The sequence below is a fragment of the Salvelinus fontinalis genome, chromosome 8, assembly GCF_029448725.1.
Source record: "Salvelinus fontinalis isolate EN_2023a chromosome 8, ASM2944872v1, whole genome shotgun sequence".
Lineage (NCBI taxonomy): Eukaryota > Metazoa > Chordata > Actinopteri > Salmoniformes > Salmonidae > Salvelinus > Salvelinus fontinalis.
Genome location: NC_074672.1, coordinates 10,379,856 through 10,397,598, shown reverse-complemented (window position 1 = coordinate 10,397,598; position 17,743 = coordinate 10,379,856). Strand labels below are relative to the sequence as shown.

General features: G+C 41.9%; 1 protein-coding gene across 3 annotated transcripts in view; it reads right to left on the bottom strand.

Annotated features, from left to right (window-relative positions):
- Positions 1–13,406, bottom strand: part of LOC129860518 (adenylate cyclase type 6-like) — an 83,951-nt gene extending 70,545 nt beyond the window's left edge. Inside the window, exons 1-3 of one of the 3 annotated variants that reach the window (XM_055930965.1) lie at positions 13,173–13,406; positions 5,379–5,518; positions 4,071–5,016 (exon numbers count right to left, since the gene is read on the bottom strand). In XM_055930965.1, coding sequence (XP_055786940.1) covers positions 4,071–5,012 — 942 coding nt within the window. In that variant the 5' untranslated portion in view covers positions 5,013–5,016; positions 5,379–5,518; positions 13,173–13,406. The remainder of the gene's footprint in view (positions 1–4,070; positions 5,017–5,378; positions 5,519–13,172) is intronic. The other 2 variants (XM_055930967.1, XM_055930966.1) reach the window with 2 other exon arrangements.
- Positions 13,407–17,743: the final 4,337 nt, after the last annotated feature.

The following is a 17,743-nucleotide window of genomic DNA, read 5'->3' as shown; positions in this document are numbered from 1 at the left end:
CACCAGACCACTGAACCAGTAGTAAACTATACCATGTCAATACGTTCCCATTCAGAGTGGTTGTATCTACAGATGTAGGATCTTACATTTGAGACAATTTACTACAGCAGGAAAAGAATCCTGCAGCAACAGGAAATGTCAATTATTATGTGGATTATAATTAAATGTACATTTTTGTATGGGTTAATACATTTTTCATTAGGGCAAATCGAGTCGGACATTTCAAAGTGGAAATGACTAACTTCAGAAGCCTTTTTAAAACTCAAATACAATACCAGTTTGAATTTCCTGCTTTCCAGGAACATTCTCAGCAACAAAAGAGTGATCAAATTAGGATCTCACATCTGTATCATGTCATACCAAATAGTATCATAATTATAAATCGATATGTTTTGATAGACTCTGTGTACAGCAGAATCTACTGCTACTGGCAATTTGTCAAGAACTCTTGATCTGAAGTGTTTGCTTATAGACTGTTTATAAAGTAATGTCAACAATTTGACATGACGTGTTCATGTATTTATCAACATTAGTAAGTAAAGTTTAGCAAACTATGTAATAATGTTTATAGGCAGTTTATATGCAATAATCATTCATTATGATAAAATAATGCATAAATCTAGTAAGAAAAAAAAAAGTTTGGGTCAATCTCTTCCTCTATTTTCAAGCAATGGATATTCAGTTATGTTCCTTTGTCAAGTCCAGTGGACTATCAGAATCCTCCCCAACGCCACCATCCGCAAAATATTCCCCCACCCCTTACACAAAACCACAATGGCGTCCTTGTCTCAGTGAATTGAGGCTTGAATATGAATGCTACTGGATTATATTATCATGATATTCCTGCAAAACAGCTAAACATTCAACCCAAATGACCTTCTACAAACTCCAAAGGAGCTTCTGATCGTCGCCCTGAAGCTGAAAACACACACGCACGCACACAAAGCTTCATTAAAAATAACATTTTAAGGCGGCCAACACTTCACGGTCCCATCTACTTTTAGTAAGGCACCTTTGACACCACACCATGGGAGAATGGTGAAAGGAGTGTGGGTGTGTGTATGTGTGAAATATGGAGTCCGTACACAATTTATCCTATATTATATTCATGCAGAGGGAAGAAAAAGTAGGTTGCTTCAGGTCATGGATAGTCGTGTGTAGTGGGGCCTGATTGTAAAAGGATAAATAGGGGCTAAGAAGGAAGAGGTGGAGTGATTTTGTATCTTTCTTCTCATGCCAAAAGTGTGTTCCCTGAAACGTTCATTGACGTTTAGCTACACTCGATCTAGCAAGAATTTGGATTGAGCAAGACTCCATGCATGGTCATGCATTGTTTTTTTTAAAGTTAAACGTACAGTGGCAAGAAAAAGTATGCAGAGCTTTTGGAATGACGTGGATATATGCATAAATTGGTCCTCAAATGTGATCTGATCTTCATCTAAGTCACAACAATAGACAAGCATAGTGTGCGTAAACTAATAACACACAAGTTATTGTATTTTTCTTGTCTATATTGAATACATCATGTAAACATTCACAGTGTAGGTTGGAAGAAGTATGTGAACCTCTGGGTTAATTGGAGTCAGGAGTCAGCTAACATGGAGTCCAATCAATGAGACGAGATTGGAAACGTTGGTTAGAGCTACCCTGACCTATGCATTCTTTTTTTTTACTCACAAACTTTGAGTTTGCTATTCCCAAGAAGCACTGCCTGATGTGCATCCTTTGCCTCGAACAAAAGAGATCTCAGTAGACCTAAGATTAAGAATTGTTGACTTGCATAAAGCTGGAAAAGGTTACAAAGGTATCTCTAAAAGCCTTGATGTTCATCAGTCCATGGTAAGACAAAGTGTCTATAAATGGAGAAAGTTCAGCACTGTTGCTACTCTCCCTAGGAGTGTCCGTCCTGCAAAGATGACTGCAGAATGCTCAATGAGGTTAAGAAGAAGTGTCAGCTAAAGACTTACAGAAATCTCTGGAACACGATAACGTCTCTGTTGACGAGTCTACAATACGTAAAACACTAAACAAGAATGGTGTTCATGGGAGGACACCACGGAAGCCACTGCTGTCCAGAAAAAAACATTGCTGCACGTCTGAAGTTTGCAAAAGTGCACCTGGATGTTCTGCGCTACTGGCAAACTATTCTGTGGACAGATGAAACTACAGTTGAGTTGTTTGGAAGGAACACACAACACTATGTGTGGATAAAAAAGGCACAGCACACCAACATCAAAACCTCATCCCAACTGTAAAGTATGGTGGAGAGAGCATCATGGTTTGGGGCTGCTTTGCTGCCTCAGGGCCTGAACAGCTTGCTATCATCAATGGAAAAATGAATTCCCAAGTTTACCAAGACATTTTGCAGGAGAATGTTAGGCTACCTGTCTGCCAATTGAAGCTCAACAGAAGTTGGGTGATGCAACAGGACAACGACCCAAAACACAGAAGTAAATCAACAACAGAATGGTTTCAGCAGAAGAAAATACACCTTCTGAAGTGGCCCAGTCAGTCCTGACCTCAATCCGATTGAGATGCTGTGGCATGACCTCAAGACAGCAGTTCACCCCAGACATCCCAGGAATATTGCTGAAACAGTTTTGTAAAGAGGAATGGTCCAAAATTCCTCCTGACCGTTGTGCAGGTCTGATCCACAACTACAGAAAACGCTTGGTTGAGGTTATTGCTTCCAAAGGAGGGTCAACCAGTTATTAAATCGGAGGGTTCACATACTTTTCCCACCCTGCACTGTGAATGTTTACACGGTGTGTTCAATAAAGACATGAAAACGTATAATTGTTTGTGTGTTATTAGTTTAAGCAGACTGTGGTTGTCTATTGTTGTGACTAAGATGATCAGATCAAATTTTATGACCAATTTATGCAGAAACCCAGGTATTTCCAAAGAGTTCACATACTTTTTCTTGCCACTGTAATTTTTTTTTACATATAGTTACCACAGTGTCAGATACATGAGCCGAGCCATATTCTACTTACCTGGTTTGTGGAGTTAGCAAGGTAATTTTGGTCAACTGAGTTTAACTCGGGATAACTGGTACCACGAAAATGGCTCACCTTTTAGCCAGGTAAATTTCTATGGCACCGAATGCTTCAGAACTCCATTTATCCTGAATGAAGAGTCTGAGTCGCGAGTTGAGGCACAATGAAATCAGATTCCGTCCCTATCGCAAAGATCGCGCCATCATCCCCTTGATTTAAATAAAACGGACTAAATATTTTATCCATCAAATGGTTTTTTGTGTGGTAGAAAATAGTAGTTATTAAAATACCAATCACATTACACATTCAGTAATGACAGAATGCAATTGAAACTTCAAGCACAGTAAAACTTTTATATGACTTAATAAAATTATTCTAGTGATAAGAGTGGGGAAAAAGGTGTTTGGTGTGCTCATCAATGCACAAAGTCGGCATTAACGATAAGCAATCAAATAAATATGGCACTTCTAAAAGCCCATTTCACACCATAGCCTGTTGAATTTCAGTGGATGGATGGACGGATTGATGTTTCTCAATGAAGAGTTCGGCGTTCGACTAGCCATGTGCCACATGCACGCGCAGTTACAATCCTGCTAGAGTTAGCAGCAGGCGGACAAGCAATATCCACAGTCAGTTGACGATACAGTTGACGCCTGAGCAGGAATGTGAAGCTTACTGACGCTGGATAGCTCTAGAAAACCCTCAGTAGGTCTAGCTTGAATCGTAGTATACCCCTCCGGTCTTCAAGCTATTCTCAATAAAGCAATGCACAATTTCAACCAACGCACAGACAAAGTTGATTATTGTCATCAAAATCATACAGATACTGCTCAACAAAACTTGCTGAATAGAGTGTAAAGCCATGTAACGTCAACACTTTACTACATTACTGCAAGTGTGGAAATGGCAAGTGAATTTCCCCATGACGCATAATAAAGTTAGACTGTGTTTCAAGATGGCCACCAGCTGAATAAGATTAATTGCATTGTATTAAAAAGTGTTGATTGTATAATCCTACCCATTTCCAATAAAGTTGTATGGGATCATATCATGTTGACTGTAGAGCCCTACCTGTTTCCATAGGAAAACATCGTCCTGGTTGAGTTGCCATGCGGTGATGAGGTGTATGGTAGACAGTACCCCTCCACTCAGCACTGCAGCTCTCATCCTCACTGGCAACAGCGTATAGATTATGTATATAAAGAACACGGACCACCAGATCCCCTCAGAGGCGCTTCGGGGGGCAACCATCAACACCCCGAACACCTGGACCACCAGCAGCACCCCGATCACCAAGTAGCTGACGATCCACATGTAGTCCTGGTGGAAGCCGTTCCTGTTACACACCACCATCATGGACAGGAAGAGGGCCATGGCCACGGAGAGCACCGAGGCGTAGGCTACGTCGGGCGGAGCGTGGACACAGTGGAAGGCTAGCATGACGCCGCAGACTATGACAAGGACACCCATCAGCATAGTCAGAGAGCTCTGGTTGAGCCTGAAGAAGTAGCGCTGGTACAGACGTTCCAGTTTCGCCGACGTGAACTTTTTCGACTGGAAAACTCGTACGACGCGCATCCAGCACTCCGCGGCTGTGAAGGCTTTGCATGTTCCTCCGTCCTCCCCCGTTCCTTCCCCCAAATCCTCTTCCCCTGGACCTTTCCTCCCTGTCAGGTCTCCATCATCGAACCCCAGATCCACGGCCTTCAACCCCAGGTCTCCCGCCGCCCCAGTCCGTTTCCCATAGTGGTCCTCCTGCCAGCCACAGCGCATCCCAAAGTTACCCCCTCCGCTGGGGCCGGACCCCCCTCCTCCACGGTGGTAGTGCTGGGGGGTGGGAGGGGTGGGATCCAGGTCCTCACCGTCCCGCAGGCAGCTCATGCAGCGGGGCTTGCAGAGAGATGACCCTGAGCAACCGTTCTTCCGCTTGTTGGACTTTCTGCCATTGCGCTCCCCCCACGCGGTCTTTCGTTCGTCCACTTTGGCTACGAAGAAGCCTCGGACCCACGACATCCTACTGGGGGGAGATAGCAGGGACAGATAGACAGGGATTAGACCAAGAGACCTCAGTACACAGTCAGAGACAGACGGGGGTTAGCAGGACTACAATAACACACAGTTAGGGACGGACATGAAATAACACTGTTTTTTGATCATGGTTTCAATATGGTTGACAAACGATCAAATTATAAAGTAGAAACAAACACAGGGCTCAACTGTTTATCATTCAGTTCATTCCTAGCATCTTCATACACATCCATAGTACAGCTTCTGTGAAAATCACTTGATTTACTTGACTCCGTAAAAGAGCACAAGTCCTCCTATGCTTCTTACAAAGTAAAAAGGTTCATGCGAGGTCTGAGAGTCCGGTTCCCTCACCTGTGTAGGCTTTGTGGTGTGTGCCAACGCTGCGATCCTCAGCCAGGCCACTCATTTATCCCACTGGTCCCAGATCAGCTCACACAAGGACTGGACAAGGACACATAGGAGGAGTGTGTCTGCCTTGGAGTGGCCCACTACTGTCAAAGAATTACAGTGTCAAACACCACTCATTTATCACATTTAGGTCACAGGTCCCATCACAACACAGCGGGCTCAGAGTCAGACTGGTCAGGGAAATATAGGATTCAGGAGGTGTGTATGTCTGCCTTGGAGCCGCCCACCTCTGTCAAACAACCACAGTGTCTAACATGATTTCCTGAAACACAACCTCCATTACTATGCAATTCAAATGCATTTAATAAAGTAAAATGTAACATGGTAATCCATGTTGTTAGTGAAATTACAACACAGGTATAAGAGCTACTTATTACGAAAGGGTTTTCAGTTGTATGTTGTTCAGTTGTTGACTGTAGCCTAAATGTGAGGATAGCGTGTGCAGCCAGACAATACACAACTCTAACTCAAAAATGTGGCAGTGTGTTTGTTCTAATCAACAACAGATGAGCTAAATTGTCAACGTACATGTATAGTCCTGCATTCTCTTCTTTGTCACCACCACCCTTTTCTATTCCTCCCCCAATCCCCAACCCTACACTATGGCAGTTTCACCCAGAGAGAGGGCCTTCACATGTCCTTATGTTTTCTTTACTAATACTCAAGTGTGACTGCCCTATCACTGACGTCTTACACTTTCGGTGCACAATTTTGTATACAGATTAGGGTGGCCACCCTCTCTGCCCAGAGTGGGTGAAAACGCACTTTGGTGATGACATTTTACTTATAAAATACTTTTTACCAGACAAACATGATTATTCCTGTTCTGAATCGTTCAGTGGGGTCTTTCTCTAACACATAGTTAACATTATATCGCAAAAGTCAGACTTCGTAACCTAATACATCCGCTAAAAAGCACCGAGCTCTGTTGACATAGTGGTGCAGGTTTTTCAGGAACAACTTTGAGGATTTCACATTTTGTGGTGGTGGTAGTCTTCAAAAGATCGCAAAAAAGCTAAAGCATGACGAGCTTAATTAAATGTAAAAGGCCGACTTGAGTAAGAGATTTAAGCTTGTTAACCCTCCCAAGGCTGCTGGCCAAGCCGCATCCTCAGAGCATGCGCAGAGTATTTACAGGCATATTCAATCTCTCACTATCCCAATGTGTTGTCCCCACTTGCTTCAAGAAGTCCACCATTGTTCCTGTACCCAAGAAAGCGAAGGTAACTGAACTAAATGAATATTGTCCTGTAGCACTCATTTCTATAATCATGAAGTGCTGTGAGAGGCTAGCTAAGGACCATATCACCTCCATTTTACCTGACACCCTAGACCCATTACAGTTTGCCTGGACAACAGGAATAGCTATGTGAGAATGCTCGAACTACAGCTCAGCCTTCAACACCATAGTGCCCTCCAAGCTCATCACTAAGCTCAGGGCCCTGGGTCTGAATCCCTCTCTGTGCAACTGGGTCATTGACATCCTGACTGGCCGACCCCAAGTGGTGAAGGTAGGCAACAACACCTCCCCCACGCTGGTCCTCAACACGGGGGCCCCACAGGGGTGAGTGCTCAGCACCCTCTTATACTCCCGGTTCAGCCATGACTGCGTGGACACGCACGTCTCCAACTCAATCATCAAGTTACTGACGACACAACAGTGGTAGGCTTGATTACCAACAGCGATGAGACAGCCTACGGAGAGGAGGTGAGTGCCTTGGCGGAGTGGTGCCAGGACAATAAGCTCTCCCTCAATGTGGACTAGAGAAGACAGAGAGAGCACACCCCCAACCACATCGACGGAGCGGGAGTGGAGAGGGTCAAAAGCTTGAAGTTCCTCAGCGTGCACATCACTGACTACCTGAAATGGTCCCTTCACACAGACAGTGTGGTGAAGGTGCAATAGCCCCTCTTCAACCTCAGCAGGCTGAAGAAATTAATCTTGGCCCCTAAGACCCTCACAAACTTGTACAGATGCATTATTGAGAGCATCCTGTTGGGCTGTATCACCGCCTGGTACGGCAATTGCACCGTCCGCAACAACAGGACTCTCCAGACGGCGGTCAGCCCACCGCATAATCAGGGGCACACCGCCTGCCCTCCAGGACAGCTACAGCACCCTGTGTCACAGGAAGGCCAAGAAGATCAAAGGATCCCCAGCCACCTGGAGACAGTACAGCTGCAGCAAAGCTGGGACCGAGAGACTGATAAACAGCTTCTATCTCCAGGCCATCAGACTGTTAAACAGTCACCACTAGCCGGCCTCCGCCCAGTACCTAAACCTCAGACACTGTCACTAGCCGGATACCACCTGGTACTCTACCCTGCACCATAGAGTGGTCACTTTAATAATGTTTATACTGTTTTACCCACTTTATACGTATAAAGTGTATTCTAGTCATGGCTCATCCTATATAACTACAAGTATACACATTTTTGCAAATTGGATTTGTTCTGATATTTCTTAATTTCTTTCTTTTTACTTTTTGGATTATGTGTGTATTGTTTTGTATTGCTAAGGTATTACTGCACTGTTGGAGTTAAAAACACAAGCATTTCTCTGCACCTGAATGCAAATCTGTGTATGTGACCAATAAACTTTGATTTGATTTGTAATGAAAGCTTGGCATACGCTCAGTGCGCCATTGACATTTTACTGAGACACTTGTTTTTGTGAGAAATTGTTGAAAAATAACAGGAATTTTTAAACATACTACGTCACGTCTCATAATCGATTTCCATCTTACCTCTATATTGTTTTATGTCCTGCGGAATCGAGAAAAAAGATGACGAGTTCAACGGGAAAGTGAGCCTGTCTGGTACCCAGTAACCTTAATTTTTCACAGAATTCAGCCTAGCTGACAAGATGTTCCACATTTTGTACCACTTTTTTTCTCTGGCCATTGATTTAGTCACCCAAATTCTGGCCACCCTGCAAGGGTAAAAAACTCCATTAACTTATTAATGTATTACGATAGAGACATGAGGTAATTGGTTTTCATAGAGGATTATCTACTATTTTCCCATTTGGTCAAAAGATGTGTTCTGATTGGACACCTGATACAGATATACTGTATGTATATTTCTGGATTTCAATATGGTTCCTTGCATTCCAAATACACTTGGCCTATACAGTTATAGTGCTGTATGGATTACGTTAACATTTATATCATGCCTTATTTAGGTAAATAACAACAACAACAACTGGAAAACCCAGACAATTGTAAATTTGTATAATGTAATTCAACTCTCACCAGCTGCTATTGGTATAATGCCTCCAACTAACCTCCACTAGTCCCATAGACTTACAGAGACAGAGAGAGAGGTTAGCTAGCTAATTACATTATATCAATCTCCACATAACATCGGGGAAGAGTTGGGTTTGCCCTATTAGACAACAAAGCTCCTATGAGTGGGCAGTTAGCAGTCATCACAGATGAAACACACACACATGCCACACGCACACAGAGATGAAGAGCCCTCCAATCCAGATTAAATTGTGCATGTTTCCTCTCCCCCATTAGCCCTGATGACTGACTGCTTGTATCCCAAATGACACCCTATTCCCTATATAGTGCGCTACTTTTGACAAGGGCCTAGGCTGGCTTCCGGCTGCTTTCAGCACACGTCAAGGACATAGGTATATAACCTCTAAACTTAATAAAGACAAAATCTCTCAGTCAGGGAGAATCTGTAGAACAACAACATGGAGGAAAAATAATACAGAGATGCAGTGTTTCTGCGTGCGTGTGCCTCGACATTAGCGCTTGTCCAGGAGAACAACAAACAAAAAATGTTGGACAAAATTAATATATACTATACAAACAAAAGTATGTGGACACCCCTTCAAATTAGTGGATTTGGCTATTTCAGTCACATTCGTTGCTGACAGGTGTATGAAAATCGAGCACACAGCCATGTAATCTCCATATGGGTGGGGCAGGTAGGTAGCCTAGTGGTTAAAACGTTGGGCCAGTAACCGAAAGGATGCTGGATCGAATCCCCGAGCTGAAAAGGTAAAAATCTGTCTTTCTGCCCCTGAACAAGGCAGTTAACCCACTGTTCCCAGGTAGGCCGTCACTGCAAATATGAATTTGTTCTTAACTGACTTGCCAGGTTTTTACAAAACGGTATAAAAAAAAATTGGCAGTAGAATGGCCGTACTGAAGAGCTGTGTGACTTTAAGTGCTGTTATTGTGAATTACAAACATCTAGGAGCAACAAAGGCTCAGACGCAAAGTGGTAGGCCACACAAGCTCACAGAACAGGACTGCCAAGTGCTGAAGTGCGTAAAAATTGTCTGTCCTCAGTTGCAACACTCATTACCAAGTACCAAACTACCTCTGAAAGCAAAGTCAGCACAAGAACTGTTCGTTGGGAGCTTCATGAAATGGGTTTCCATGGTCGAGCAGCCGCACACAAGCCTAAGATCAACATGCGCAATGCCAAGCGTCGGCTGGAGTAATGGAAAGCTGGCACACATTGGACTCTGGGGCAGTGGAAACGCATTCTCTGGAGTGAGGAATCACGCTTCACCATCATTTTAAAGTCACTATTGGTATAATTAATAACTTCACCATAAAAAAAATGTACCAATACTTTCTTTGTGAGGCATTGGAAAACCTCCCTGGTCTTTTTAGTTGAATCTGACCATACAGATAATTGTATGTGTGGGGTAAAGAGATGAAGTAGTCATTCAAAAATCACGTGTGTAGGCCAGTGTGTATAGGCCAGTGTGTGTAGGCCAGTGTGTGTAGGCCAGTGTGTGTAGGCCAGTGTGTGTAGCTGACACAATCTCTCAATTTAATCCATTTTAAATTCAGGCTGTAACACAACAAAATGTGGAAAAAGTCAAGGGGTGTGAATACTTTCTGAAGGCACTGTATCTCGGTAGTTAACTTTTGTCATGTATTAAATCTAATTGTCATATCAAATTTCCTAAAAACTTTCCCCCGGCTTAAGCGCAAATTGTGACACACAGCTGATGAAAGGGTGCTTCCGGTAAACCGTCTCTCAGTGACCAATATTGGGAACTCAGAAAATAAATCTGAAGCTGTCGAACAGCTGGGATTCCCCTCTATTCAACATTGATCATGTCATTCTGACAACTTTAAATATATTCTTAGAATAGCCTAACCTGAATATTTTAGCCAAACAAGGTTATAGATAAACATGTCTTAGTTATTTATCTTGCTTTGAAGTAGTCTACTTTAGCCAATTGTTCTCTGACCCATTGAATGAGGAAATTATTTTATAAGGACAAAAAGTATTTGGTTGTAATTTTGCTACTTTTTATAGCCTATGAAGGGTAGCCAACCATCCTCCAGGACAGCCTTAAAGGGACAGTGTTGTATTTTTAGACAGGCTTGAATATGCAAAGAAGTCAATAGGCAGAGAGTAGCCTACATTTTTTGTCTGATTCTCTGTATGGTAATAGGCCTAATAATCATAATAATTTTGGGGGGTTTGTAAAGTGGTTCCTTGCCTCATATGACACACTTTTAAGTCACCTTTTTGGCCCATAGTGTTACATACCTTTTTGGGGGGGACAAGTGACTTGGCAAAAAAGTTAATGTCAAACCCTGGTGTGTGTGTGTGTGTGTGGGGGGGGGGGGGTTGTTGTGGCAGAAAACAAATGTACATTTATCAAAATAGACAAAATAATCGATTATATTATTTTTGAATCTATTCAATCTATTTGAATCTATTCAATGCCTGGCATGCCTTTTTTTCTAATCAAGAGCAGTAGCTATTGATAGAAGTTGCTTCATAAAATAAACCTTTGGAACTAACTGAGGGGCTGGCAAACAGAGAATCCTGTTCTGTGGTTTGTTATTTCAAATACAGTTAGTTAAAATCTGTACTGCCATTCTGCCAATACACAACATAGTCTTTCTTCTGTCTGACATACAGTAGCCTAGATTGTATTTAGTGTATTCTTTAATAATGTAATTTCCAAAACATGTAGCCTACCTTTACTTATTTTATCATTACTAAAATTTCACCTATAATAAGTGGTTTCTCTTTTTATTTTCCTTTCCCCCTATAACCATACCACAATATCTCTCCATTAATGTCAAAGCAGGTTTAAGGACAAATATTAACATTGAGTTGATGATTGGAACGTCGGATATTCTATTTTAAATACAAATATTAAAACAGCAAATAGCACGATATGCAAATGACATATATAGGTCTTGATTCGCAGATAAAAGCATCTGATCTATGCACTAATAGATTATTCAATGCTCCTCTAGGTCAGACTGGTAATCAAGCATGTATTCACCTCTGGTGCATGCACCGCCGGTCAGACACACAGCACGAGCACACAGCAGCATGCAGCGGTTATGTAACACAAACAGAACAGCGCATGCATGCATCCGCTCGAGATATCATAAAAATAAATACGTATTTCTATTCTTACTGACTCGGGATAAACCGGGAAAACAGTTGTCAACGTTGTAAATTAATATATATAGGGTATAAATTGAGTTTGAATGTATATTATCTATATGCAGGACTAAAGACCACATCATTCTCAGGATGTTTGCGATAAATAGGCCTCTATGATATGAGACAGGCAACCAACTATCTGCATATAGCCTATTTGGTTGCAAGAAGGCCAGCCGAACACACTGATTACATCGGACGCACCGTGTGTATGTGTAGCCTATGTTAACCAGCCTTTACCCTGCCAGACTGCTGACATTTCGTTGCAGTTACGGCAAGTATCCTATACTTCTCAAACATTGCTTAGGCCTATATAACGGGGTGTCTGTTTCCTTGCACTGACACGTTTGTTATCTATTTAAGACCCTATAGCCGTACCATTCGATGCCAGAATTTAGGTCAGAAGTAACGTTAATCGTTTAAAATCTCTCTACCAACTTCTCTGATAAACTCTAGACAAGTAATATAGCAGGGTTCCCTAACTGGCGGCCTGAGCAAAATAACAATATTTATATATATTTTTTTTTTTTACAATTTTCATTGTTGTACATCATACTTTAAAAAACACCAGAAAATCAGCTCCAAGTCATTTTAATTTAGGAAATCTGTTCCCAATTATTCCCACGCATTATAGAGAGACACCTGATCGTATACAAATGTAAACAAGGTTTGAAATTGTGATGTTTTAGCCAAATACATGTTTGTGCTTCCTGAGGTCAATTTGCAGTCTACAAATGATTTATAATTATGTTCCGGACCCCCGACCATCCACTCAAGAAAATCTTGTTAATGATCCCTGGCCTACAGTATTGGCAAAGTCATGATACCGTGATGCACCTTCAAGCATATTTTTATGGTGAGAGAACATGATACATGTCCTAAACCGGGTTCTTCTTGGTAAGTCCCTTCTTGTAAATGCACCTAGAATGTCTCCTTATTTAGTAAAGGCCTCAACAAATGTATGAAGCTTACACATAGCCTATAGGCATGTTACTAGCTACATGGTCGATAGTGCCAAGTAAAACAATGCAAATACTGTGCAAATTCATTGCAAATACCTGCATAACATAACATGCCACCTTGAGACTAGGCTACAGGCTACTGCAACACTTTGCCTTAAGAGGCCGACTCTCAACATTGTAACCTCGGATGTACTGTTGACATTTTGTAGCACTACTGTTTTCTATAACTACACTGATAATTGTCGACTTGCTACTATTGTAGCGTTGCTGTAGCCTACAAAACAGTTGGCCAGAAGCCTAGGACAGCGGGAGGGCTTGTACTTACCACATTGACTGACACCCTTCGAATAGCGCGCAATGTGGACTACTTTTCTCCCTCTGTGTTGGTAGACATACTTCGCTGTCTTCTCGTTTCAGATGAAAACGTTTATCAATCGACGTGTGTAGGCGACAATCGAAGGGAATGGCTACAAATGTACAAATCTCTCGTTCGCGCTTTGCTCTTCTCAACGCTCTCTCACCCTCATACATTCTCATGAACTCAGTAAGCCCCCTAGAGGTAGCTCCAGTGTGTGTGTGTGTGTGTAGGGAAGTACTTCTCATGAACTAATAATAGGACAACAAATGGCAACACAAATAGTGGTGAAAAAAGTACTTGGGAAAAATCAAAGATACCATAATAGAAAATAAAAGTGAAAGTCACCCAGTAAAATACTACTTAAATATACTTAAGTATCAAAAGTACATGTATTTTCTCAAATATACTTACGTAGGCCTATCAAAAGTAAGTAAAGGTATAAATAATTTCAAATGCCTTATATTAAGCAAACCAAGCATAGTTTATTTTTTTTTTCATTTTTTTTATAGATAGCCAGGGGCATGCTCCAACACTCAGACATAATTTACACGCATGTGTTTCGTGAGTCCACTAGATCAGAGGCAGTAGGGATGACCAGGGATGTTCTCTTGATAAGTGTGTGAATTAGACAATTTTCCTGTCCTGAAAAACATTCCAAATGTAACGAATAATTTTGGGTGTCAGGGAAAATGTATGGAGTAAAATGTACATAATTGTCTTTTGGAATGTAGTGAGGTAAAAGTACACGTTTTCAAACATTTAAATAGTAAAGTTCAGATACCCCCCAAAATGACTTAAGTAGTACTTTCAAGTTTTTACACTTGAGTACTTTACACCACTGCACAAATATGAGTGCTATTTTGAGTGGGACAAGCAATGAAGAATGTGATGGAGATTGAACTACTGAACTACTAAAAAGGTCCGTAAAAGTTAGTTAGGCCTACAAAGCCTTGTTTATACTTTGCGCTAACATGTTTTTTAATGATCTGATCAATATGATCCAATCAAAAGCTGATGTTGTGTCTGCACATTCTAATAAAATATGTCTATTATCCGTTCACTCTGTCCGCATTGGGAAAAGATTAGCTGGGGCCTCCCTCTATGCAAAATATTTGACAGATATTCTTTCAAAATAATATTTATTTAAAGACAATTTGATGCCTTAAGTCAATGGTACTACCTGTCAAGGATTTTAGAGGCCAGTATAATGATGATTTAAATGGTTTAACCATCGAGATCTGTTTACACTTGATTGATATCCAGACACAATGCACACCAGACTACCTCCAGAAATGGTCAGGAAGGTTTCATCACAATCAGATCGAAATGTGTCTTTGAATCATCTCTACACGCCTATTAAAAAAATGTGGCCACAATGTAGAATGTGGACAAGATCAGGACAAAGGGGGCTCAAGAGAGTGACAATGTTGACTGCAGCTAACCAAGATATACCATTAAGGAGTGCAGCCTACTACTTTAGCGTCCAAGGACTTTAGTAAGTAAGTCGCTTTGCACGAGCATTTCTCCTGTTTCTGTAGCATGAGGCAGTTTGATGTACAAGTACACCCACCAGACAGGACACTAGTATACTGCAGGGCCTTATCCCCAATCAATGCCCTTAATGCTGAGTGCCAAGCAGAGATGCATCGGGTCCCATTTTTACAGTCTTTGGTTCCAATCTCAGGGCAGACACTCTAACCACAAGGCCACTGAGTTGGTTATATATAGTCACAATCAGAATGTGGACAAGATCAGGACAAAGGGGGCTCAAGAGAGTGGCAATGTGGACTGCAGCTAGCCAAGATGTACTGTTAACCTTTCTGAACCACCCATCCCGGGTTCCGGGATAATTGTCATCAGCAACGCTGAATAGCATAGCGCCACAAGTAAATAATATTACTAGAAAATATACATATTCATGAAATCACAAGTGCAATATTGCAAAACACAGCTTAGCCTTTTGTTAATCCCTCTGTCGTCTCAGATTTTGAAATTATGCTTTACAGCGAAAGCAATACAAGCGTTTGTGTAAGTTTATGGATCGCTCGACAAAACAATAAGTACACTTAGCATCAGGTAACTTGGTCACGAAAATCAGAAAAGCAATAAAATGAATCGCTTACCTTTGATGATCTTCGGATGTTTTCACTCACGAGACTCCCAGTTAGACAACAAATGGTCCTTCTGTTCCGTAAAGATATTTTTTATATCCAAATACCTCCGTTAGTTTGGTGCGTTATGCCCAGGAATCCACCGGAAAGAGTGGTCACGACAACGCAGACAAAAATTCCAAATTATATCCATAATGTCCACAGACATAACCGGGACAGTTGGCTTTTCACTAGGACCGGGAGTAACAATGGACGCCTTTCTCTTTTGCGCACAACTCACTCTGAGAGCCCCCACCTATCCACTTACGCAATGTGGTCGTTCACGCTCATTCTTCAAAATAAAAGCCTGAAACTATGTCTAAAGGCTGTTGACACCTTAGGGAAGCCATAGAAAAAGGAGTCTGGTTGATATCCCTTTAAATGGGCATTAGGGATGCATAAGGAACAGAGAGATTTCAAAAACAGGGGCACTTCCTGATTGGATTTTCCTCAGGTTTTAGCCTGCAATATCAGTTCTGTTTAACTCACAGACAAAATTTTGACCGTTTTGGAAACTTCAGAGTGTTTTCTATCCTAATCTGACAATTATATGCATATTCTAGTTTCGGGGGCTGAGAAATAGGCAGTTTCAAATGGGTACGTTTTTTAGCCAAAAACTAAAATACTGCCCCCTAGCCTTAAGAAGTTTTTAAGGGCTGCAGGCTAGCCTACTACGTTAATGTATAGTTCTCTCACATCACCCCGCTCCTCCGCTCTCTCCACTGGCTTCCAGTTGAAGCTCGCATCCGCTACAAGACCATGGTGCTTGCCTACAGAGCTGTGAGGGGAACGGCACCTCCGTACCTTCAGGCTCTGATCAGGCCCTACACCCAAACAAGGGCACTGCGTTCATCCACCTCTGGCCTGCTCGCCTCCCTACCTCTGAGGAAGTACAGTTCCCGCTCAGCCCAGTCCAAACTGTTCGCTGCTCTGGCACCCCAATGGTGGAACAAACTCCCTCACGACGCCAGGTCAGCGGAGTCAATCACCACCTTCCGGAGACACCTGAAACCCCACCTCTTTAAGGAATACCTAGGATAGGATAATGTAATCCTTCTAACCCCCCCCCCCCCCTTAAAAGATTTAGATGCACTATTGTAAAGTGGTTGTTCCACTGGATATCATAAGGTGAATGCACCAATTTGTAAGTCGCTCTGGATAAGAGCGTCTGCTAAATGACTTAAATGTAAATGTAAATGTGGTCAGGGCGTGACATCGTGGATAAAAATGCCCAGTTGCTCATTATTTTGGCTACCGTGGCTAGAAGAAGAGATCTCAGTGACTTTGAAAGAAGGTCTCAAATGATCATAGGGGGTTTAAAGGGTGTGTGTGTGTGTGTGTTAGTGATGCGCGGGTCAGCTGTTTGTTCACCCGCACCCGCCCGCAATTGCCTGCACCCAACCCTAACCTGCAAATAGGCCGATAGGAAATGCGCTGTGCAGTCAGAGACGGCGGAACAATTTTTTGACAGGGGGTGCGGGATTTCTTTTTTTTTCTTTGTGTCTAATTTCGATATGTTTCTGCATGATAATTTCCTACATTTTTGTAGGCTATTTGTTAGACAACTTGTCTATAATTAGATACATGCAGCTTCTCTTCTGTCATTACTGCCCTAGAAGACTAAATAAACCCTTGCTCACTAGAATAATGTCATAAATCGATGAATGCTTCAATCTAGTTGACACCAGTAACGTTTTCTCTTTCATCAGTGCTTCTCTCACGCAGCAGATGTTTAGGGACGGGACAAAATGCTATGGAAATAAATCAACAGAAAGATTTTCAGAGCAGCATTTCCAAATGACATCAGTTTGACCGGTTTAATACGGAAATTAGAAGCAGTGGAAATGACCCAACATGTTCCCAGTTATCAATGAGCACTCGGGAGGTGGGCATCCCTCCAGAGTGGTCGAGCACTCAGGATGTGGGCGTCCCTCCAGAGTGGTCGAGGGCCTTTGAAAAAGATTTGTGGAAAAGTACTGTAAATTATTATGTGTGTGCAAAATATATCAGATATCGAGGGCCAGTCCTGGTCACCTGGATCCACTGGTGATGACAAATCCATTCCAGTCAAATCAAATGTTGTTTTCATGTACTTGCAGGCTTCTCACACAGTGCAATGGCGACAAAAGTAACATAGGAAAGTAATCAAATTAGTGACATTGCAAATATATAACATTTTAATAAACATACTAAATAAACCAAATCAAGTACAAGAGGCATGCGGATAAAATAAAATACGATTTTAGAAAAGCAGCCTACAGACGTAGGATCTTAATTTGAACCAGTTTGCTACAGCAGGAAAATAATCATGCAGCAACAGGAATTGTAAATTATTATGTCGATTATAATGAATAGACATTTTTGTAGGGGTTGATATACTGTATGTTT